At 39.8% G+C, this 23074-nt stretch overlaps 1 protein-coding gene and 1 long non-coding RNA gene across 6 annotated transcripts in view; one reads left to right on the top strand and one right to left on the bottom strand.

Annotated features, from left to right (window-relative positions):
- The window catches only part of LOC130705078 (uncharacterized), a 415252-nt gene extending 397276 nt beyond the window's left edge, over positions 1-17976 (top strand). The window contains exons 4-5 of one of the 2 annotated variants that reach the window (XR_009005739.1): positions 15436-15509; positions 17916-17976. This is a non-coding gene — a long non-coding RNA (uncharacterized LOC130705078). Of the gene's footprint in view, positions 1-15435; positions 15510-16154; positions 16453-17915 lie in introns of those variants that run through there. The other variant, XR_009005740.1, reaches the window with a different exon arrangement.
- The window catches only part of BICC1 (BicC family RNA binding protein 1), a 305324-nt gene continuing 285336 nt past the window's right edge, over positions 3087-23074 (bottom strand). For 3 of the 4 annotated variants that reach the window (XM_057531574.1, XM_057531573.1, XM_057531576.1), the window contains 4 exons: positions 18296-18452; positions 14134-14294; positions 11354-11453; positions 3087-5758 (listed from right to left, as the gene is read on the bottom strand). In XM_057531574.1, coding sequence (XP_057387557.1) covers positions 5628-5758; positions 11354-11453; positions 14134-14294; positions 18296-18452 — 549 coding nt within the window. In that variant the 3' untranslated portion in view covers positions 3087-5627. Of the gene's footprint in view, positions 5759-8530; positions 8610-11353; positions 11454-14133; positions 14295-18295; positions 18453-23074 lie in introns of all 4 variants that reach the window. The other variant, XM_057531575.1, reaches the window with a different exon arrangement.

The raw sequence follows: 23074 nt of genomic DNA, 5'->3' as shown, positions 1-23074 counted from the left end.
AGTCCCTAGGGCTAAGGAGCTCTATTTGGGGTTTGAACGCCTCATTTCTTAGGGAGGACTTCCAAGTTTGTGATATCCCCTTATTGCTTGTGGGTCACCCATTGGGGTGTTGGTCCTGACTAGATTGCATCTGTGCCCCTCCTACCTGTCTTGATGGGTTTTTCCTTTATATCCTTAATTGTAGAAGAGATGTTCTGCTAGCCTTCAGGTTGCTCTCAGAGAAAGTTGTTCTATACGTGGTTGTAGTTTGGGTGTGTCCATGGGAGAAGTTGAGCTCAGAATATTCCTACTCTGCCGACCTGCCTCTCTTTCATTCCTTTTGCTCCTATGACTAGATAATGTCCTATCTTCCAGGTTGCTGATTCTTTGTCTGCATGGTCAAGTGGGCTTTTGAAGCTCTCTATTGAATTATCAATTCATTTATTCTGTTTTTCAGCCCTAGGATTTCCATTTTGAGTTTGTTTTTGGTTTTGGTTTTGTTTATTGTTGTTTTGTTTTTGTTAGTGGTTTCTATTTCTTTGTTAAAATTATTTGGTTCATGTGTTACTTTCTTAATTCCATTGAGTTGCCTGTGTTTTCTTGTAGTTCAGTAACTTGAGGATTATTCTGAATTCTTTGCCTGACATTTAATAGTGCTCCATTTTTTTAGGATCCTTTATTAGTGCTTTATTAATTTCCTTGCATGGTGTCATATTTATGTGATGTTTTATGGTCCTTGATTTCTTACACTGGTATATTTGAATAAGTGGTCTCCTCCTCCAGACTTTGCTGGTTCACCTTGGCAGAGAAAATTTTTCACCGGTCAGCTCAGTTGGGTTTCCAGGCATGTCTGCTGGTAACATCCTTGGGCAGGTGGGGAGCTGCTAAGGGTCTATTTTGGGGCAAGGCAACTGTTTGAGCTCTAAGGTCAGGGTGAGGCATGTGCCCCTAGCTGCGAACAGCTGGATAGACTGCTACTTGGTTCCCTGCCCAAGGGAGGCTATAGGATGTGCTCCACATTTGCTTGGATTCTCTGGTGATGCTTGTTAAGTGGTCATGACTGGCCTCTTTACTCAGCAGTAGGTAGGGCTATGTATTACCTTGCCTTGCAGGACTGCAGGTCAGGACCCAGGGGCTGCACAGCTTGTTGTTTGGGGACGTGAATCAGGGAAGAGTGTAAAATGAGTATCTTGGTCAGGCAAGGCCACCAGTTTTGCTCTGCAGATGGGAACAGCCATGGATTGTGTTCATGGATTTCAAGTGACACTGTAAGCGGAGCTATTGGAGCGGCTATGAGTGTGCTCTGGCTAGGCTCCCCAATCAGGAAGCCTGAAGGAGCTATGAACGGAACTATGAATTCACTTCCCTTCCCCAGTGCAGTGGGAGAAGCAACTCCAGGACCATGATAAGTCTCTTTGTTTGTGGTGGTGACTCAAGCCAATCCATGCCCCAAGTTCCCTGGCCAAAGAGGGCCGCTTGCTTTGCCCTGGAGGTCAGCTCTGCTGCCTGCCTCTCAGCTTGCGTGTTACTGGGTGATGCAGCAGCTTCCAGGTGCTCTGCCAGCCCTTCCTGTCAGACGGGGTGGGGACTCACAATCCACAGAGGGCGAGGCCATGGCTCAGCTCCCTTGCCTGAGTGTGGGCAGACCAGGCTCCAGGGCCCGAAAAACTCCTCATTTGAGGACTTGAATCAGGCAGACCTGCACTCCTCTAAGTTCCCTGGTCAGACTGTGCTACCGTCTTGTTTCTGCAGATAAGCAAAGCCGCTGCTTGGGACTTCTACTTGGGCACTGCAGGTAGGAACTCAGACTGCCAAGATTCAAGGGCTGGTTGTTGCAAGCCCCTCCCTAGTGGTGTCTTATCCATGAACAGTTGCTGGTTTTTCTTTTAGTTAGGGGAAGTGAAGTCAGGAATGACCTGTCACCATCTTGGTGACATCATTCTCTATGATTGCCTTCTTGGAGTATCCTCAGGGGAAGCGACCTCATGTTCTTTCAAGGTAAATCTCATTTCTGAATACTGCAAAGTCACTGGGAGTCAAATCTAGGAAGTGATGGGTCATCAACAAAGCTGTGTCATAACCCTTTTGGCTTACACACTCCTTTCAAGAATGTGATTAAATCTATGAAACCTAGAAAAAGGAGAAAGGGAGGCTGTGAATAATATTTTGCATTGAAAGCACAGGCCTGTTTCTATGAGATGGGTACTTTCAACCATTTTGTCAAAAACCGGGGTTTCTAGACAGCACTCAAGAGCTCCCTTGGCATGCTGTAAATGCAAGGAGGCCTGTGTTGAAGCATAGGGTATTCCATCCTTCATTCCCTCTTCATCAGTTCCATCTTTCTCCAGTTTGAATGTAAGATTAGGGAGAACAAGGGTTTATGTTTCATTTACTGGTGTTCCTAGAACAGGGCCTAGTACTTAGCCCTCATTTAAGTATTTACATAATGAATGAATGAGTGAATGGATGAATAATTTAATATTGGGTTCACAAGTAATATTTCAGTTATCATCAAAAGAACTATTTGCTAGAAACAATTTTTAAGAACCACTAGCACAGGTAATTTAAGTGGAGATAACTCTGGGAGCATAATGGGTAGAGGGCTAGGGTTTCTTTGAGATTTAGACAAATCTCAGGATTAATAGTATAGTGCCAATTCCATCTGAGAATAAGTTCAGATACAATCTCAGAGCAAGGCACAGTAACCATTCGGTGTGATAGCACAGTCAGCCTCTGAAATGGGAACCTGGGTCAAGAAACCCTGCATCACTTTAGTAAGGAGCTCCTTTGCTTATGGATGAGGTCGTCAAAGCAGTCATAGACTTGAGTCTTTATTAAAAAAAAGAATGAACAAGAATGAAACCTGTTCCATCATCTTACTCTTTTTCTATGTACCTGTGGGTGGCCACAGAAACAATGATTGATTACTGGTCCTGGATTCTCTGGCTAAAATAAAGTGCCTTAGTTTCTGGTTGAAAATGAGGACTGTCAATGCAAAACAACAGGACAGGGAGTGCATATATAATTCTACTGCAGAAATGTCTTTCAATTCTGCTGAAAATATTTTTTGAAAAGCTAGAAAACAAAGACACATTTCATCTAGAAAGGGCAATACAAAGGGGTTATATAAATTTATTTTTCATATAACAATTGATTAGTTTAGAAAAAATTCCCATTTTCAATGTTTAATTCCATCTCTCATTTTTTAAAAAAAAGTCACTAAAAGGACAAAAACCCACACAAAAATACAATCTGTATCTGTTCTATATTTACAGATAACCGGTCACTATTAAGGCACAGATTGATTAAAAACATTTATTCAAATAATCCAAATATTTTGTGCATCATACAACACTGACAACACCGTATACTGTAGTGTCATAATCCCTTCATTGCATCAAGAGAAAGTGAGAAAAGTAATTTCCAGTGTTTTTTATTTATTTTTTTAGCCACCCTATTTAATCTGGTTTAATTGGGACAGTTTTCCCTTTGGCATAATATCAAAGCACTGTTCATAAAACCTATATCAACTCAATACTGCAAATCATTCCATCTTCCTCCTGTTGCAAATGCATGGTAGAGAGCTGGGGGGAAAGACTCCAAATGATTATTTTTTATTTGGGGAGGAGGTCTTATTAAGGAAATGATAAAATTTAGAGCACTGAGTTGTTGCACAGGAAACTGATCTGGAATTCTTACTCTGTTGCTGAATGTGTAGCATGATGTGTTCATATAGCCATATAAGGCAGGGAGCTCCATGTGATGACCTGCATACATGTGACATACATGCAGGATCATTCCATTGTACTTGTGAAGGGAGCGATTTAGTTCTACATCCTTAAGCACATACAGTTCTGTTTGGGAACAGGCATCTCCTTAGTGCTGTTATAATTGATAATTTTATGACAGGTCCATTATCTATGCCTTCACGGTAACCAATACTCATTTTTTTTATAAGTGAAAATTTTTCAGTGTGCAAAATTTCTCTCCAATTCTTGTTCTTACTTTAATGATAAGACTTACTTAACCATGGAAAAAATAAGACAAGTATTTCTGATCCCACATTTGTATGAAAGTCCCCAATTGTTGTGTATGAATCTAATGCCTTCTGTGGAGAGCACGTGACAGTGGTTTATGTCCATGTAGAAAGTCTCGAATACTGAACATAAATAAGTCATTACAGTACAGGTAAGTCACCACATGTCCTATGGGAAAGTTTTCCAACAAATTAATACACTTGGAAATAATATTGCTTTGAAGAAAGAGAGGCACTTAGTGATTGTCTTCATGGATTGAAAACCCTTCATAAATCCATAATAAGATGTCTGAAAAGACCTAGGAAACAATGTTGCCTGATTTCTTGGACTTTCACAGTATCAAGATTGTAACAACGAGTTTAGCCACTTACAAAATAGTCTTTTATTTTTCCTCCTTCAGAACTCTGCTGTCTTTGTAAACTGTCACCCTGGAGACTTAAATAAAGCCTTTCCATTCTCAACAAACCCAAGTCTACTTCAAGCAGACAGATACGGTTTTAGGGAAGTCCTGTGACCATATGGAGCACAGCTAATGTGTACATAAGGACAGTAATGTATTTCTCCTCCTCATGGCAACAGTGCTGTCTTGTCAGATGATTAGTTATCTTTTTTAAATAAAGTGACAATCTAGGGCTCCAGTTATTGAATGCCGTCCATTCTCTACCATAAATCTCTAGTAGATATCAATTTAATCAGTTATGTACGGTATGCTTATAATATCTAAAAATAAAAGTTTGATATAAATAAGTGTCCTTTAGTGGCAGTATACTAAAAATAGCCCTTTGCCTTCAGACAACCATTAAAAACATTTTAGCAATAAAGGCAGCAGCTAAATATGATGACTGCAAAGGGTTAATATTGCAAAGTCCATTTGGTCTTTCTTTGCTCGCACCTGTTACAGTGAACTAGGTTCATTGCTAAGTGTTTCTAGGATGCTGACATACATGAACAGAACTGGTCCATAACCAAGTGGAGTCACTTACATTTCCCGAAGTCACAGACTATTCTGCACAAAAACTAATAATCCAGTACTACTATGTCAAATAAAAATTTAACGGAGTCTGATTTGTACCAATACATCAGGTGACATAAAAACGAGAGAAAGAGAGATAATTTCCACAGGACAAGAAGTAAGAAAGTGTAAAGTGCTGAAAGACCTCAATAATTATTTTAAAGCAGTACCAGAAAATTCCACTTTGATTATTTTTTTAAAAAAATCCCCAAATACCAAAACAAAATAAGCAAACAAACAAAATAACTTCTGTGTTTTCTGGCATCCCAGATGTCAACTCAGCCTTCTTGTTAAGTAAAAAAATCAGTGCATATGTTATTATATAGGTAAATAAAAACAGGAAATAAAGCCCTACCCTCATATTGCAAATTCTGTCCAATTGCCGTTAGGAAAAAAAAAGTAATCCTCGTGTGGCATTCTGTAGGATGACATAAGAATGTCATCTTCTCTCTTTTCGGCACAAAGTTCAGGTGCGAATAAGATGCTTTGGTCCTGATACCAGACACCCGAGTGCTGAGGACGGTGTGCAGTGAAGGCTGTTCACAGATCTCCTGCGTCCAACTTGACAGAGTTGGCGGGCGTGTGCCTGGACGGTACCGCTACCAGCGGCCACTGACACTAGCAATGTCTGAGTGATACTGACGGGGTAGCCTCCCACTTGCTCCGCCTTCCAGGAAAGAGGTGCGTGTATTTGGCGGTTCAAAGAGCTTTCTTCGGTTTTTATTTAGTTCTGGAGAGAGAGAGACAGAATCAGCACATGGCAGTAGGGCTCAGCTCAGAAAATGGTGATGTGGTAGGTTTTGGGGGGAAAGTCAAGTAGGTAGCAAAAGGAAAACCTTTAAGTTGACCATCAAGACATTTTTGAAATGCTAGAAAGTCTGATATGAAAGGTAGCCATTTGTAGCTGAGAGAACCAAGGATAGCAAATCGTTTTTACTGCAGTTCGTAAAGTATCTGGGGAATATGTCATCCTCAGAACACTCTCAAGTCTAAACATACAAAATAGTTCCACCGATCCCGAATGTCATTTCAGAGGCAAAGGGAGAGGCACCATCAAAGCTGGTTAAAGGCATATGAGAGGATGTATTACCAGTGATACAGAAAATTATTACAGCTCATTAAACTCATCCATGTCAAACACGGTGATCATTAAATTATTTAAGTCGACATGAAAAGAGGATCCCACTTCTAAACACAAGAATACTGGAGAAGCACACTGATCTGTTAATCCACAGCCCCGGCTGGGAGGGAGACGCAAGAGGGAGGAGATACGGGGATATATGTATATGTATAGCTGATTCACTTTGTTATACAGCAGAAACGAACACACCATTGTAAAGCAATTATACTCCAGTAAAGATGTTAAAAAAAAAAAATCTGCAGCCCTGTGGCCCCACCGACTCGTGATGCCTACGCTCCTTGAGTCAGAAAGGGGTCTGTGAAGACACATATCGCATCAGCAGGAGGTTTCTTTGAACAAAAAACCGACTTAGTAAACATAGCAACAGTTACGGAAATTCATACAACTGAAAACAACCAATACGTGAATCCAGATTTTCAGGGAAAAACTAAGATCCTCGATTTTCATTTGAAACAAACCAGAGTACTGGTTGTTTAGTTTGTCTTTTCCCAACTAAAAATTATTAACCAGAAAGGTGAAAAATGGAAGCAGCCTACCTTGTTTATGACTCTGCAATACCCCATCCTCCCCTCCATACACACATTCACAAATTCTCAAGTCAACTGATGTAATTATTACTAACGAACTCATACAAGTAAACAGAATTGTCAGACTCTAGAAAGCAGCGTTTCTGATAGCCACCAAATGCAAATATAGTTGACCTTTGAATAGCGCGGATTTGAACTGAGTGGGTCTACTTATACATGGATATTTTTCAATAGTAAATAGTACAGTATTACACGGTTGGTGGAATCTGCAGATGCAGAGGAACTATGGATACGAAGGGTGACTATAAGTTACATGGGGGTTAACTCCTGTGTGGTTCAAGGGTCAACTGTATCTTCAAACTTATTCAATCTCAAGTAGACGGAATATATAGCTGATGTGTTTAAAGCTGTTGTCTTTTTCTCTGGGAGGGTGGTGATTCAGCACCTTTAATTATCTGCATGGAACTCAGTACTTTTTCAACCATACACACACACAACCCCATTCTGAGCTCTGAGATTACACAGCAAGCTGCGGCCTGCTACAGTAATGCTGAGGATGAGAACAGAGGCTCAGGCGGTTGCAGTGGGTCGTAGGTGGCCAGGGACAGCCATATGGCCAGACGTGCTCTTGTCTCCCAAGTGCTAGAAGAGGGATCAATACCCTTAACATTTCACCCCACTGCTTTCCAAAATTTAACTGTCTGCCCTATAGGGGTGACGCATGAGTGAAGACACCTCTTTTCTGTTCACATTTAAGTCTTAGGGGAGAAGAGAACCAACAGTAATTTATTAGAGCCTATTATACGACAAGCATTTTACATTCGTTGTGTCCTATTTAAGTCCTCCTTAAGGGGTAGATAATATTACCATCCTCCATTTTATAGATAAGGAAGCTGAGTTTTAAAAATAGACGAAGTAACTTGCCCACATGCCTGTTAAGTGACAGAGCTGAAACCCTGCCTGCCTGATGCAAAGGTCTATGCTATGGGCTTCAGTGGTCCATCCATTGGGCGGAGATCAACCGAGGTATCAGGAATACAAATATGAGAAATTGGTAGTTTCAGGTATGTAGATAACAGAGCTTTCCTTCATATTTTATATGGATATCAAATATACTTTTTAAATAGATAAAGCTTAGAAACTCTGAAGAAGCAAGGAAGATATTACAAGCAAAAGACACATGCAGGCATGCGTATAGATGGCTATTGTTTCAAGTTCCTGCAGAAACGCAGTAGCAGTGACATTCCTATCACGTGTATCTTGTTTAAAAAACAAACACGTAAAATTCAGAGATCAAGACAGAATTGAATATATTTAAAGGCAAACTTATAGGCGAGTTGAGAATAAATGAATCCCCTTAAACACAGCCTGGGAAAGTTTTATCACCTTCAAATGAGGAGACTTTCTTTGGCCTCCGTTTTCTCATGGGGAAATAACCCATGAATCAGGAGGACATTCCCACACTATAGAGAAGGAAAAGAAAGGAGTAAGTCAAACACCATTCTCCATGAGCACATGAAAACAATCGGGCCACTGAAGACAAAAATTTTTAACAGACATTGAAAACTTCATTCTGAAAAGTCACATCAGCTAGATTTTTGAGAGGACAAATGATCATGAAGAAATTCAGCCACTCCCTAAAGATGTAATTTCTAAGAGTACATATATAGAGATATTCCAAGTGTGAAGCACAGAGAAAAATCTTTAAGATTATCAAGGATCAAGTCCTACTGAAGAGACTTTAGTTTTTGTTGTTGTTTTTTAAATTAGAAAGCAAACTCCCTCTTCTGATTTTTTTCAGTAAGCCTAAGGGATAGTTTGAGAAAATACCAACCTTTTTCTTTGAAATTCCAAGGTTCACACAATCCTGGCAGCTCTCAGGATCTTGTTGCGGATCTGAACAGAGTCACAAACTAAAAGAATAGGTCGGGAAATGTTAGATCTACCTGAGGCTGTGGCGGAAAGCCTGTCAACAGGATGCTAAACTTCCTTTCACTGAGTCCCTGTACATTTAGTTAACCAATCACTAAAATACTCAGAGAGAAATCCATGAATTTTCAAAAAATCGTGGATTTGAAAAAAAGATGAAATTTTTTCTCTGATTCATTCCTATTAGAGATAAATCTCATCTCCTCCTATAACATTAAAATAAATGTCTTCTGGCCCAAGATTAAAAGCAAACCAAAACCTTATACTGAAAGAACAACTCCGATTTTAAGTTAAAAATCTACAAAATTTTAAAAAGTAGTTTGAGCAAACTCTGTATCTAACCAAACTATGTAACCACAAGACAGACCTAAGTCAAGGCTGACCTGATATCCTGCCTCTATCTGGAAATGAAGTATTCTGAGACTTTAAATGAATGTCTTTGTTATCAGAGGAATTGAATTGGAAAAAGAAGCTTTTTGATGAAGGGTTTCTCAATAAAAACTCATTCCTTGCAGAGAAAATGATTTACCAAGTTCAAACAAATGCACTTCAACAAAGTAAGGCAAAATCATCCTTAAATAATCAAATACTTCCCACTGTACAGAGCATTCATAAGGCATCTTATTCAAAGTCTCTAATTCCCTTTAAAAGCAAGAGGACCTGTGAACCTCACTGAGAGAGGCAGTCTGTAGAAGTAGGACATGACCTCAATAGAACACATTGAAGATGATGATTAGAGACAACATTTTTTTAAACGAGGACTCAAAACCCCTCCTGTTTTTGCACTCTACTCCCCAAAACCCACCTAGAATATATCACCAATGTATCCCAGAGTAAAAGTACTGAAGATCCACTTGGAATCTATGAAAATATTTAGAGTATTTGCTTGTTGCTGGAAGCTTTAGAGAGTTTGGAATTGGGTTGGTACACAAAGAAAAGACTTAATTTTCATTATACTGTCACGGATATTCCACAAATCTCTAGTGAAAGATTATGGAGTTCTGAAACATACACTTCTGTGGTATAAATGTGCGGCCCCATAGACATATTTTAACAGCATAGGCATGGTGATTGAGTTAATAAAATTTCAAGTAGTATGTCAATTCCATTTTCAAATTAATAAAATAATGTAAAAATATATAAAGTTAATTTGGGTCCAGAAGTAACCCTCTGAGGCTGAGCTTTAGGGTAAAGAAGTTGGAAACTATCCTATTGCCACAGATAGTAAAAAAAGAGAAAGAACAATAATAATACATATCATTAAAAATATAGGTTATTTTCACTGTGCCTGATGATATACCACATGGAAGGACAGATTTTAGAAATGGAAGGTGACCTTACACAATCATCTACTCCAATCCACCTTCACAGTTAAGAAACCACAACCAAAAGAGGTTTGGAAACTCACCCAAGGGTACATGACTTGGAGGGGCAAATCTCAGATCTCCTTATGTGAATATAGTGTTCTTTGCACTATAACCAAGCTGATCTGATGAGTGAACAGGAAACCATGGCTGCCCTGTGGAGCACCATCAATGCAGCCGCTTGGGTATATAGGGCGGAGGAAGAGTTCTCAAACTGACGTGTGCAGGACTCTATCCACGGACAGGCCTAACGGGCCGCTCAACGGCTGAATTTCTACACCTATTTCAAGGCTACTCTGCTTATATCTGCTTCAGATATATACGATTTCCTGTGGGGAGGTGGGCGGGGTTGATCAGCTGCTGTAAAATAATGGAAGAGCAATCTGCTGCTGAAAGAAAACGGAAAACCACTGAGGCTTTTTAGTTTGATGGTTCGATTAGCGAATGCTGTTTAGAAAGGGCTTTCACCAGTTGGATGCCGCTGCTGACCTCATAAAAGCATAGCCTACAAATTCAGTGTTTTGAAAAGCAACGTCATTTTCTCACCACGCCTGACGTTTGGCTCTGTCTTTTTGAGAGACTGGCACACATATAAAACTGACATTCATGAACTTCATCAGAAAGACTTCAAAAAGTAACCTCATTTTTTTGTCCCCCAGATTCCTTCCTCATATTTCTCTAAAAACCTTTTTGAGGTACATTGTTATGTATTTGCCAATTCATCATCTGCCCATTCCTTCCACGTGGCAGGTACCTAGTAAATACGTATAGAGCATTTTCTTATACACAGAACATGCAAAAGATGCACAAAGGCGGTGGTCTGGGAGACAGGCCTTCAGACTTTCCTTCATTCTGTGACTACTTTTACGATACTACCCTCTTCTGTGACTCACAAATTCTATTAAAACTTGGGGTAAAGTTAAAAAGCATTAAGACAAGAAGTACCAATTCTCTTTTTCTCTGGTGCAATGATCTCAGCTGCTATACAGGAACACATGCATTTAAAGCATGACAGCCAGTCCAGAATAGTTATTCACGAACGCAATGATCATTGCTTAACACAACCGCAAAATGGAGAATTAAACTGCTCCCTCATCCCCATGTTCTGCAAAGGGCAGTTTTGGTTAGATCTTTCCAAAGAGATCTGTTTTAAGGAAAGACACTGTCAAGGCAGGTTTTCAGGCAATGCCTTGACAAAGGAGTGGGCATGTTCTTGGCATCTGTCACACTGTTAGTGAACCCACAACCACAAAGCTGCCAGGTAGTAAGCAAGGGGCTGATGGGCAGAACCAGCCCCATTGGCTGGAGACCAATGGCAGAGGTTCTTCAGACTTTAAAATATGAATAAGAACATTTATATTCACCTGAGATTGCAAGCAGCATTTTCCTCCTGGCACCGAAAGTTGTAATTCCCAGCTCCTTCAGATCCTGGTCTGTGAGAGTGAGGAATGTCTGAAGATCGATCTGTGGGTGAACAAGTAATCTATAATCAATATATTAAGTATTTTTCTTCTTCAGCGTAAATTCAACTCATTGCTACACTTATTTTATTTATTAACTACGCTCTGTCTACTTTCAAAAAAGAATGGTGGGGACAATACAAACCTAAGGGACAAGAGTTAAGTAATAAAGGTGGTAAAATGAAAGTGATGATTCTAGCAGAAGACAATCTAAGCCAATGATTTACTGCAATTGAGATATAAACTTAGGCATCCTAAGGTCTTAGCATCCTGGCAGCCAGGGCAAAAAGGGAAACAGAAATTGCAGTTTTGTGATCTGACGAAAGGAAGAATACATACTTGTCCAGAAGAGAGAAAATAATTCTTAGTTTTAGATTCTGACTTGGTTATCTCCATAAAAAGAGACTGAATAATACCATAAAGGGTATCTTCCATTGTATTCTACATAAAAATGATAGCAGAATTCACAGTCTACCTCAGACCCATGACTCACTTCGCTTAACCCAGCAGACTATCTCTGAAAGTGGCATACATGAAGTATTTCTAGCAACAGTATAAATGTACTTCCTGGCAACAATGTGTGGAAGGAAGTAGCCCAAGAATCCCACCGTTCCTTGTGAAGGCTGTGTGGAGGAACAGAAAGGCAATGGGCTCTGAAGCCAGAGAGACTTGGGTTCAGGTTCTGACTCTGCCATTACTAGTTGTGGGCACTGAGAGTAGACAATCCTATACCTCACAGGGTTGTTTTGGGCCTTAAATATGATCTTAGATATAATGCAATGTGCTCACCAAAGCGGTAAAATAGTTGGCAGCTATAGTTAGTAATAATGTATACAGACATATCATCTGTGAAAGTTGCTAAATAAATCTTCATCCTGGTTACAATATATTAAATTTCACAAGGTTACTTAATGGGGGATTCTTGTTAAGTCATATCTGTATATGAGAAAATATCCTACATAAAGGGAATAGTACCAAATTTCAACACACCTGAAAACAGTAAAATATACTTTTTATTCAAATTATATAGAAATTAATTTGAAATTTTCTGTTTTGATTTTGAAGATTACACCCAGATCTTGAAAAACCTTTTCATTTACCATTTATCACAAATCTAGAGATATGTTTTTTAGAAATTCTGTCCAATGGAGACTATTTCAGGGATCCTCAAACTCTTTTTAAAGGGCCAGAGAATAACTATTTTAGGGTTAGTGCACGTACTGTCTCTGTTGCAACTACTCAACTCTGCTGGTTTAGCTTGAAAGCAACCACAGGCAATATGAGGTAATTGAGTTAGTGTGGCTGTGTTCCAATAAAACTTTATTTACAAAATTAGGCAGCAGGTCTGCAGGCCACAGTTCACTGACCCCTGCTCCAGTTAATATTAGATGAAGCCAGTCTGACTTTATATTATCATGTTTTCTTCCTTTTTGAAGGAACTAGATAAGAAGTACCCATAATAAATTTCTGTGCTTCTTCAAATAGGAAATAGAGATTTAAAACAAACCCAGAATATCACTGAATAACATCTAGTCACTTACTTCTAAAACCTTCTGTGCATGAGCAAGTTAAAATACCTCTGCCCTGAGCTTCTCAATCAGCCACCTGCATCTAACCAGGAAGACTAAATAAATAAATGCAGTTCTTTAATGCACTGATGATGAACGTGTTATTCAACTTAGAAAATCCTTGGTTAAATGAACACTAATTTAGGTTTAGGGAAAAGAAAACAAAATCATTGTCCTAAAGTCCAAAATACACATGACAACATTTTTCTTGGTGTTAAAGAACAAAAAAAGTTCAGCAATTAAACTTAAGTTATGGGCAATACATTAGATTTATGATATAAAGTGCCTAATAAAAATCTTAGATTATTTACTGACTGATGCATGCCAGGGAATTACTGGCATGTAATCTAACATGAAATGAAGCCAACTAGCATGAAACTTGGACCATGTCAGGATTTGAAAAACAGGTACATTTAGAGAACTATTCTAACTTTCTGTTGCCTTGAGTTAGCTGTGCCCTGGTAATATGACAACACAATTAGAAAGAACCACACTTAGGGGCTCTTTTCTTTATGCCAGTGCGTCACAGCCACGGCTGATCAGTCTGGCCAAAATCCACGGTAGGGATGTTTCAGAAGACATCTTAGTTCTGCCTCAGTTCAGGCAAAACCCAAACAGTAAATTAATGAATAAGTTAACATGTATAAAAAGCGCATTATCTTCTGTGAGAACTTCAGTAACATGATTAGGATGGTGTCACAAACAACCATAGTTATTTATTTCAGACGTTGTTATTTACTTTTAAGTGCCACAAATAAAGATAAGAACAGATGAAAGAGTAAAATCTGATTAAATAGAGAGTTGTTGCTGACCTTAGGGAATTTGTGAATCAAAAGTTCCTATAAATCAAGACACTCATTAGGTCTTTTAGCTAAAACTGGTGAAGGTGTTTTGGCAAACACAGTTTCCTGTATTTCTGCGATCCTATGTTTACCAATAGCACTAAGTAAGAAATAAGATGGCGACAATTTTCTTGGCAGCAAAAATAAGCTATGAGACTTGAATAAATGCTCAGTGAAAGCACAGTCATAGGTAAATGAGTGATTTCATTCTAGAAGTCATCATACACACAACCGAAACAGAGATGCCTGGGAAGATAAGTAAATAACCACCGACCTCTTGTTGCTGGAAGACGTCCGTGTATTTGCCCAGGCCCAGTTTGCTGAAGAGCTCAGGGAGGTCAGAGCCTTTGAAAGAGCTGTTCAGGTTACAGCCGTTGCTTCCCGTCAGCGAGGAAATGCAGTCCATGTAGTTGCTACTGCTAAGATAGTGCTCCGCTGAAAGGCAGAGGGAAGACAGGCCTGAAGTGTAAATGCCCAGAGACAGCATGGTTTAATTAAAAGTCTTAATCACTCAAATAGTTCAGATTCAGTGTTTTGGGCTGAATAGATCAGTAGCTGCAGAAATGCAGCAGTCCTTTACTGAAACACTGGCTTTTCATTAAGGAAATGCTGGTTACGGCTTTCAGGGAGGCTCTCGCCATTTAAAAGGTTACGCTTGGGAGGGAGCAATTCGGCAACAGGGCCTCCGTAGTTAATAATCGTTAAGCATATTCTCCCTGAGCATTCAGGAGCACTGGCTCTTCACAACTGAGTTGATGTGAATTAAACGGGGAAGTGGAAGCAGGATCCCTAGGACACAATAAAGGTAAGGAAAGTTACAGGCTCCTTTTAGGTGCAGGCTGGCCCTCTGTATCCACACTTGTGCTTTCCTGTGGTCAAAGAAATACTATGATATTACCACATATAAATCTCATTTCCCTCAAACATAATTGGGCAGTGAGTTTATGAAATAAGAGTGCTTCCAAAATTAAGAGTAACATATGAATGAAAAGAATGATGCTGGAGTTCCTGGATTTAACTTACAACAAAAACAAATCCATCTCTTAGGGGAAATTCTAAGACAGCCATGCCGAGCTTTGCCTTGGCTCTGCTACTGATCTGGTGGGCAAAGATTTCTCCATGTTGTCTGTGGTTCTCAGACCCAAGGACATGCACAGCTGGGTGACAGACTAGTAAGCCACACCAAGTACTTGACCAAATATTCAAACACTCTTCAGGAGCTGCTTTGGAGAATCTAGCAGAGCTATGCAGCCATTCCTACCACCCTGACCAACAACTGACTCTCATCCATGTGGAAATTCTATCCTCTTATACTAAAGATGCAGCTTCAGGGGGATTCCCAGATTGATGAGGGCAGAGGACACTCACCTAGGTAATCAGATCCATCTAATCTCCTCTGGGATCAGTGCATTCAGCAAATCTAAGAATTTTGTTCTGCATTGCACTGGGTGCCACTAATCACTTTCTCTGGTTGTTTTCATCTCCCAATTGAGAAATCCTATATATGTTTCAAGTGGAAGGAATTTCTTGATAAGGTTTCTCTTTCTTTTAAAAACAGATATTTTATCTCTTGTAGGAAGAATGTGTAGAGAAAAGGACCCAGGACCAAGCCCTGATGCGCTGAGCCCTGGAACACGCCACCAAATGAAGGTAAGGCCCCAAAGTCACCAAAAAAGATTGAGGAGGAATGACCAGTGAGGTACCGGTTCGAGGGTGACACAAAGCAGAGTATGATGAGCACCCTGGAGTGACCACTGGACTTGACAACATGGAGGTGACTGTCAGGCTGACCACATAATTTACTGTCCGAATGATAAATTTACTTTCTTTGAGGAAAAAAAAAAAGAGGGAGTTACGGAAGAATTACAGTGGAACAACTGATGAAACAGGGATACCCAGAGAAAACCTAGACATTGGTGACCTTGACAAGGGTGTCAAGAAAACTTTTCTAAAACTTTGTTGTTCAATACACTAGCCATTGGCAACATGTGGCTATTGAGCACCTAAAATGTGCTAGTGTGGATTAAAAATGTACTCTAAGTGTAAAATACCACACACCATATTTTAAAGACTTAGTACAAAAAAAAAGAGAATGTAAAATATCTTTACATTGATTACATGTTTAAATGATAATAATTTACATATGTTGAGTTAAGCAAACAGATCAGCAAAAAGTGAAAAAAGTGTTTTAAAATATTCTTAGTGATAAATATTTATTATGGTACACAACTTTCTTTTACATTTCTTTTCATCTTAACTACTTACAGTGTCTATATTCTCTTTTAAACTCCCTAGGCTCTTAAAACATTGGACAAAGGCCAAGGAACAGTGCTTTTTTAATCAATCTTTTTAAATTAATGAATCCCCTATCGTAACCCTAATCCTGAATTTCAATGCAGCTACGTCGCACAGTCAATTTTAATCATCCAGGGTTCGGTGCAGGGAAAGGGGATAAAGATAGAAGAAGAGAGGCACAAAGCTAACCGATGTTGGAATATAAAACGGAGATCATTTCCACCCCGAGATGCGCACCTGGCACCAGCCTGCCTCTCAGCTCCACTGTCCTGTCAGCGGTGGAGGACCTAGCCCAGGACTAACCGGAGGACTCCAGGCTACTAGTGACAGTACGCTTGGGAATGAAAGAGTAGACCGTGCTTTCTTATTTAGACGTGGCCGACACCATGACTGGTCTTTTCAAATCTGAGACTCTTGACAACACGGCCCACTTGATTGATGGTAACAACTGGCTGTTACTGTTTACTATGCTCATTGAGATTGCCTTTCTCCAAGTATTCTTCAAACACTCCAGGGTATGTGCTTCACGATTCCAAATTCATCAAAAACCCTGAAATAAGGCGTTACGGGAATATCTTGTGATTACTGTGTCAGTTCTTGTCTGTTTACCTATTTATACAGACATGTGGGTGCTGTTACAGACACAACCACTGGACTCATGCTGCGTCTTAATCATTATTTGTTCAAAGCCTATGCTTTAAACGTTTTTTTTCCTGTTTATGTCATTTAGCTACATCTTGTCAATTTGAAAAATCTTGCTCTTCACCTTTGGTAGCCAAAGGTGGCTGGGCAGACTTTCTTCTATTGTCTAAGATACTAATTTGATCACATTCTGCTCAACTCCTTTACATCCCTGCCTTTTCCTCATCATTCTGATATTCGTGTGGGCATGACGTTCGTATATTCATTCCACAAACATTTACCGAGCACCTACTAGGTGTCAGACACTGTTAGACATTTGAGAGGAAGTAATAAATTAAGAAAGAAGGCACAGCCTCCTGTTAGTGGGATTGTAAACTGATGAAGACACTATGGGAAACAGTATGGAGATTCCTCAAAAAATTAAAAACAGAATTGCCATATCCAGCAATTTCACTTCTATTTACCCAAAGAAAACAAAAACACTAATTCAAAAGTATATATGCACCCTATGTCCACTGCAGCATTATTTGCAATAGTCAAGATATGAACGCAACCTAAGTGTCCATCAACAGATGAACGGATAAAGAAAAGGTGGTGTGTGTGTGTATATATATATATATATATATATATATATATATATATATATATATATACACACACACAATGGAATATTACTCAGTCATAAAAGAAAATGAAATCTTGCCATGTGTGACAACATGGAGGGATCTAGAGGGTATTTTGGTAAGTCAAATAAGTCAGAAAGAGAAAGGCAAATGCTGTATGATCTCACTCATATGTGGAATCCAAAAAACAAAACAAAACAAAGTGAAAACAGACTCACAGATACAGAGAACAAATGGGTGGTTGCCAGAGGGGAAGTGGGGGTGGGAGTGAGATGAAGGGGATTAAGAGGTACAAACCTCCTTAGTTATAAAATAAATAAGCTGTAGGAGTGTAACACACAGCGTAAGGAATATGGTCAATAATATTGTAATAACTGTACAGAAACAAACAGTTACTAGACTGATCGTGGCGATCATTTCCTCATGCCTGCAAATGTAAAATCACTAGGTAGTACACCTGAAACTAACATAATATTGTACGCCAACTATATTTCAGATAAGAAAAAAGAAAGAAGGCACAGCCTAAAAGAATGCTCGGCACATGGGCACTAAGTAAGTGTTTACTGAATGAATGTAGTCCCTGACTTGTGGAGCTCAAATTCTACAGGAAGAGACAGTTATGTAAGTAAGTAATTGTACTTCAGTACGACAAATGCTAAAATGAAGGCATATACAAAATGCAGTGAAAGCAGAGAACCATGTGCCCTGCTTCACTGGAAAAAAATAGGGAAGGCTTCTCACAAGAGGTGGCCTGTGAGTAATCCAAAACACTTGAAGGCATGGAGTCCACAGTTCATACTCGAACATTACCCTAAACCAACTAAACAAATTCCAAGCTGATTACATCTAAAAGTATGACGAAAAGTCAAAGCTCACTTGATTTGTTCTGTTTACGCTTGGGGCTGCCAATAGAAGCTGCAAATTCACTATGACTTGCGGGTCCTATTCCATTTCGGTCTCTCCAGTTATCGGATTCGCTTCCACTTCCCAGGTGTTCACGACTGTTGGACCTCGAGAGGGACATTGACGAACCCTGAAAACAATCAAAGCCAGATAAGGAAATGTTTAATAAGGTAGGTTTCCCGGGGTGGGAGGAGAAAAGAATACACATTAGACCACTTATCATTTATTTCGATTGCTGGCCAATGCCATTACCCACAAATGCTGATTCTCAAGAAGAGGCTATGGGACCTGTCTCTAGTCTTTGTCTTCCAGCTACCAAGGACACTTGGAAATACACACAGTGAAGTGTTTTTCCTTCGTTATGAGGGCGTTGATAATGAGGGTGCCCAGAGGAGTTCTGAGAGGCCCCAGTATAAAGATTCATTCCTATAAGATTTAGAGGATTCCTATTTTGGGGAACAAGGCAAATCCTCCATCTGGTATAGCAGAGATTCTCTGCCTTGTATCACACAGGACGAGTAGGGAAGCGGTGCAGCTACACCCAATGCTCTGACAGGAATCGAGCTCCCAGGCTCACAGAGTGGAAGGGTGGAGAGGAATCTGGCATTTGTCCTGTGTTACTCTCATTCAAATAAGTACATGATCTCTCCAACAAATTACAAGTACCTGGAAATTTTAACTTTTTTAATTCCCCCAAATCAAAATAAAAATAGTAATTTAAAAGATCTCACAGTTTGCACTGAACTTGCATTTATTCATTCTTTATTCATTTATCTAATCACTGTATTACAGGTACCATACTTTGTACTGTATTAAAGTCAAGATTCTCTGATTCTAAAAGTTTTATGTTTACTGGGTAATTCCAAGAGAATCCTTTACTATTCAGGTCACTAAACTCACTTAATTCAATCCCGCAGCAGCATAACCACAGCTGACCGTGCGGGGCTGTAATGCTTCTTTCTGCAGGGCGTTATACCACCACTCTCGAGGCTTTCTACCTACCTCACTGTAGCCATCGTAGGATCTTCCTCCCCTTTTCTACTCCAAATGTCAGATTACCCTGGGACTTGGTCCTCGCATTCCTTATCATCTCGCGCTACACTTTCTCCTTAAGTAATCAGTAATCACAACCTCTGTCAAGGCTTCACAGCAGCCATGACTCAAATTTTTACCTCTGGGTTTGAATTCCCTACTGAAATTTAGCATCACAGAGTTGCCAATCTGACACCTCCATTTTACTGTCTCATAGGTATTTTAAACTTAGAGTGCTTGAAATCGTATTGTTGATGACCATCTCCCCCAGCTACACCCAAACCTACCCCTCTCCCAGAATTCCTAAATCTCAGTGACAACCATTCACCCAGTTGCTCAAGCCAAACTTCTAAGAGTCATATTCGTTCCTCCTCCCCTCACTACATCCAATCTATCAGTTAGTTTTATCAATGTCATATCTAAACATACCCCAAATCTACCTACTTTTCTCCATCTCCACGACTGTCACCAATAGCTTCCTTAATGGACATTTTGATTCCATCTTGCCTCCCACCCCAATAATCCATTTTCCATGAAGCAACTAGGTTGTTCTTTTAAATGCAAATTAGAACAAAATCATGCCTCTCCTAAGTATAAAGTCTTACCATGCTTTCCTAGTACTTCACCGTGGGCTGAGAGGCCCCATAGCTGAGTCTCTGCCTGTCTCTCCAGCCTTATCGTCAGTGCTCCACCGCCCTACCCTATCCACCTTGCTCCGTGAACTTACCAGTCCGCTCTGACTTCAAGATGATAATGCCGGCTGTTTCCCTGGCCTAACACACTCTTTTCCTAGATCTTCACAAGGCTGGCCCTTTCCTGCCCTCTAGGTCTTAACCTTAACCATCATCTGCTCATTAAAGCCAGCTAAGACTACCCAGTATAAAGCAGCCTCTGCTTCACATTTATCAAGGACTTTTATTACTTAATGCCTTCTTGTTAACTCGTTACATATTTCTCTCTACCCACCAAAAAGAAAGCTCTGTCCCTGAAGGGAAGAATCTATATTCAAGCATTGTATCTCTAGTGTCTAGAATTGTGTCTGAAACACAGAAGGTCCTTAATAATAAATATTTGCAGAATACTGGATCTCACAGATACCTTTTCCTACATCTATGGGATCCCCTTTGCTGAACTGTGGGAAGGGGCATAGGGAAAGGAAGGCTCCTAAGACCAAAAAAAATGCTCTTTTTCAATTAAAACCATCTTTAACATTATACTTCAACCAGATAAATCCCATACAGCAAGGGAAATAAGAACATGCTCAAAACTGGTAATTACCAGAAGCATTAATGAGATTATTATGTAGTATTTCTATATATTTTAAAACTTCCATATCTAAACTCTTTTTGAGTATTAAAAAACCACTCATCTGAGATCTAAGCTGATTTAATTCACACAGCTATATCAGACCTGGCTAAACGATGTTTTCTAAAAACATTAAGCAAAACATAGTCTTGTGATATTTACCACTTCGTTATCTACTAACTAGAGTATCATGAAGGGCAGCTCACCTCCACTCTTAGATCTGTAAGACGTAAAATAACCAGACAACCTCATTACTCTTAGTGCTGGGGAAATTAAAAACCATTTTTTGATTCCCAATGCAGGTTTTATTTGCTCCAGAGAATATGTAACCATTCCTAATGCCTTTAAGAGATGACTAGCAAAAAGAAAAAGAAAATCCCAAACCTTTTGTAGTTCTGTTGATGTGACACAAATATTGCAGGTCAAGTAGCCTTTTGTTTGACCTTTGCTGTCCCAGTATATCATCAAGTGGATAGGGTCATACTTTTGAGTCTTGAAGAAAACAAAAATAAGCCTCAAGCTACCTACTTCTTCTCTAAAGGAGCTCTTTGGAAAAGGCTAATTTCTCAAAAATGCCTTAAAACTGGAAACAACTGCTCAAATCTGGTTTCTCAGAAATCTGAACAAGATGTTCAAAGCCTCGGTTTCTTCCCTTAAGCAAGTTTCCCAGAGCAGGAAACTCATGTGCCTTGATCCCCGACACACCGAACAGCCCACACCCATCAGGACCTACTGGCTAAGTGTGCTTCTCTAGAGCAGCATTCTACTTGTCTATTTGGTTTTGTTTTTCTTTGGAAAAGATTAAGGAAAAAGAGTGTTTCTAGCTACGCTCCAATTTTAAAATAGTGCTGCAAGCAGAGATGTGGTCAATCTTTTAATAAAAATTGTTTAAGTTCTCTTCACTTTTCCCAGGTCCTTCTCAACCCAACCCTGTCCCTGTGTTCTAACCCAAAGAAACAATCTTCACTAATTGCCCAGTTTTTAATCCCTCTGAGCTATAACAGAATAAAGAAAAGGGAGGGCACCTGCAGATAGCAGCTGCTTCAGAATATCAGATCATGCTTTGTAAGGGCCCTTTCACCTCCTTTCAATGGCTTTCGGATACAAGAAGAAAAGTTTAAGTCTTACACACCTGGGAGAATCTAGAACCATTCCCTAAGAAAGCTTGGTTATATTTCTTCATCAGCAGTGTTTAAAGGGGCCGTGAATAAAAGCAGATTACATGGTGAATGCCCTTGCACTGATCTCGCTGGTTACATCCTCTCCCCTACCTTTCAATGTGAATGAGCTGTTAGACATTAGCCAGGAAGGTAGAACAGGCTAGCCCAAGAGAGCCAAAGCAAGAAAAGCCACAGGAGGGGATTCAGCCACTGAGTCAGGACCCTGCACGTTCCTGCCCACAGAAAGTGGTCTACTTGTCCTTGGACAAGTGCCAGAGCAGAAGAGTCTTCCAGCTTCTGACATGATTTCTGTGCCATCCCCCTTACGTTACGTCCCTGTAGAGCAATGTTTCCAGAAGGGGGGCTGCATCAGAGACAGACTAGACATTTGCTGAAAATGTGGATTACCTGTTCCTGCTGGCTCCCTCCCTGATGAGTGAGATCCTGGAGGAAGAATTTGCATTTTTAAGTGCTCCAAATGATTCTTATGTCTTTTAAGGTACAGTAACATGGCTCTACAGCATTTATATATCGCCTTGCTATGTACCCTCTTGAGTTAAACCATTAGGAAGAGGAGTATAAAGAAATTTTGTAAAATGAATTCAAGTCCTCTCTCTGACAACTACTACCATGACCTCAAGTAAGACACTTAACTGATCTGGGCCCCTTTCCCTCACTGGGAGTTTATAGGTATCAAATAAGCTTGTGGATGAAAATGTACCGTATAAACCCACAAAGAAATAAATGAGTGTGATCTGCTAATTATTACTAGCACATTATGTGTTCATATAACACTCTAAGCTATTCCTTTGGATATAAAACGCATATCTAGTTTGAATGTGCAGAAATACTTCCAGCAATAAGCATTCATATATGTATATGAATCACATCTTTCATCAGGCTCTTGATTTTCTTCAGGGTAAAGTTCTTCAGTGGAAATAACAGTAGCTGCTAAATATTGCTGAGAACTTCCTGCACACCACGCTGAGCACTGGATGCCCTCTCCCACATCATCCTGAAACAACTGCAATGAGAAAATGGGCTCAGAGGCGTGAAGTCACTCATCAAAGCTGTACGTGTGTCGGTGGTAGCTGTCAGGCCCCACAGCCCCTGCACTTGACAACTACGTTATTAGAATGATCATCATTTCAACCTGTCACACTATTGGTCTTTGAGAAGAGAACTGAATTAGCATTTCTAAAGTGAAACATTTCATCTCTGAAACTACAGAAACACAATCAACCACCTAACACTC

This window comes from Balaenoptera acutorostrata, chromosome 16 (assembly GCF_949987535.1).
Source record: "Balaenoptera acutorostrata chromosome 16, mBalAcu1.1, whole genome shotgun sequence".
Lineage (NCBI taxonomy): Eukaryota > Metazoa > Chordata > Mammalia > Artiodactyla > Balaenopteridae > Balaenoptera > Balaenoptera acutorostrata.
This window is presented reverse-complemented; position numbering and strand designations above follow the sequence as displayed.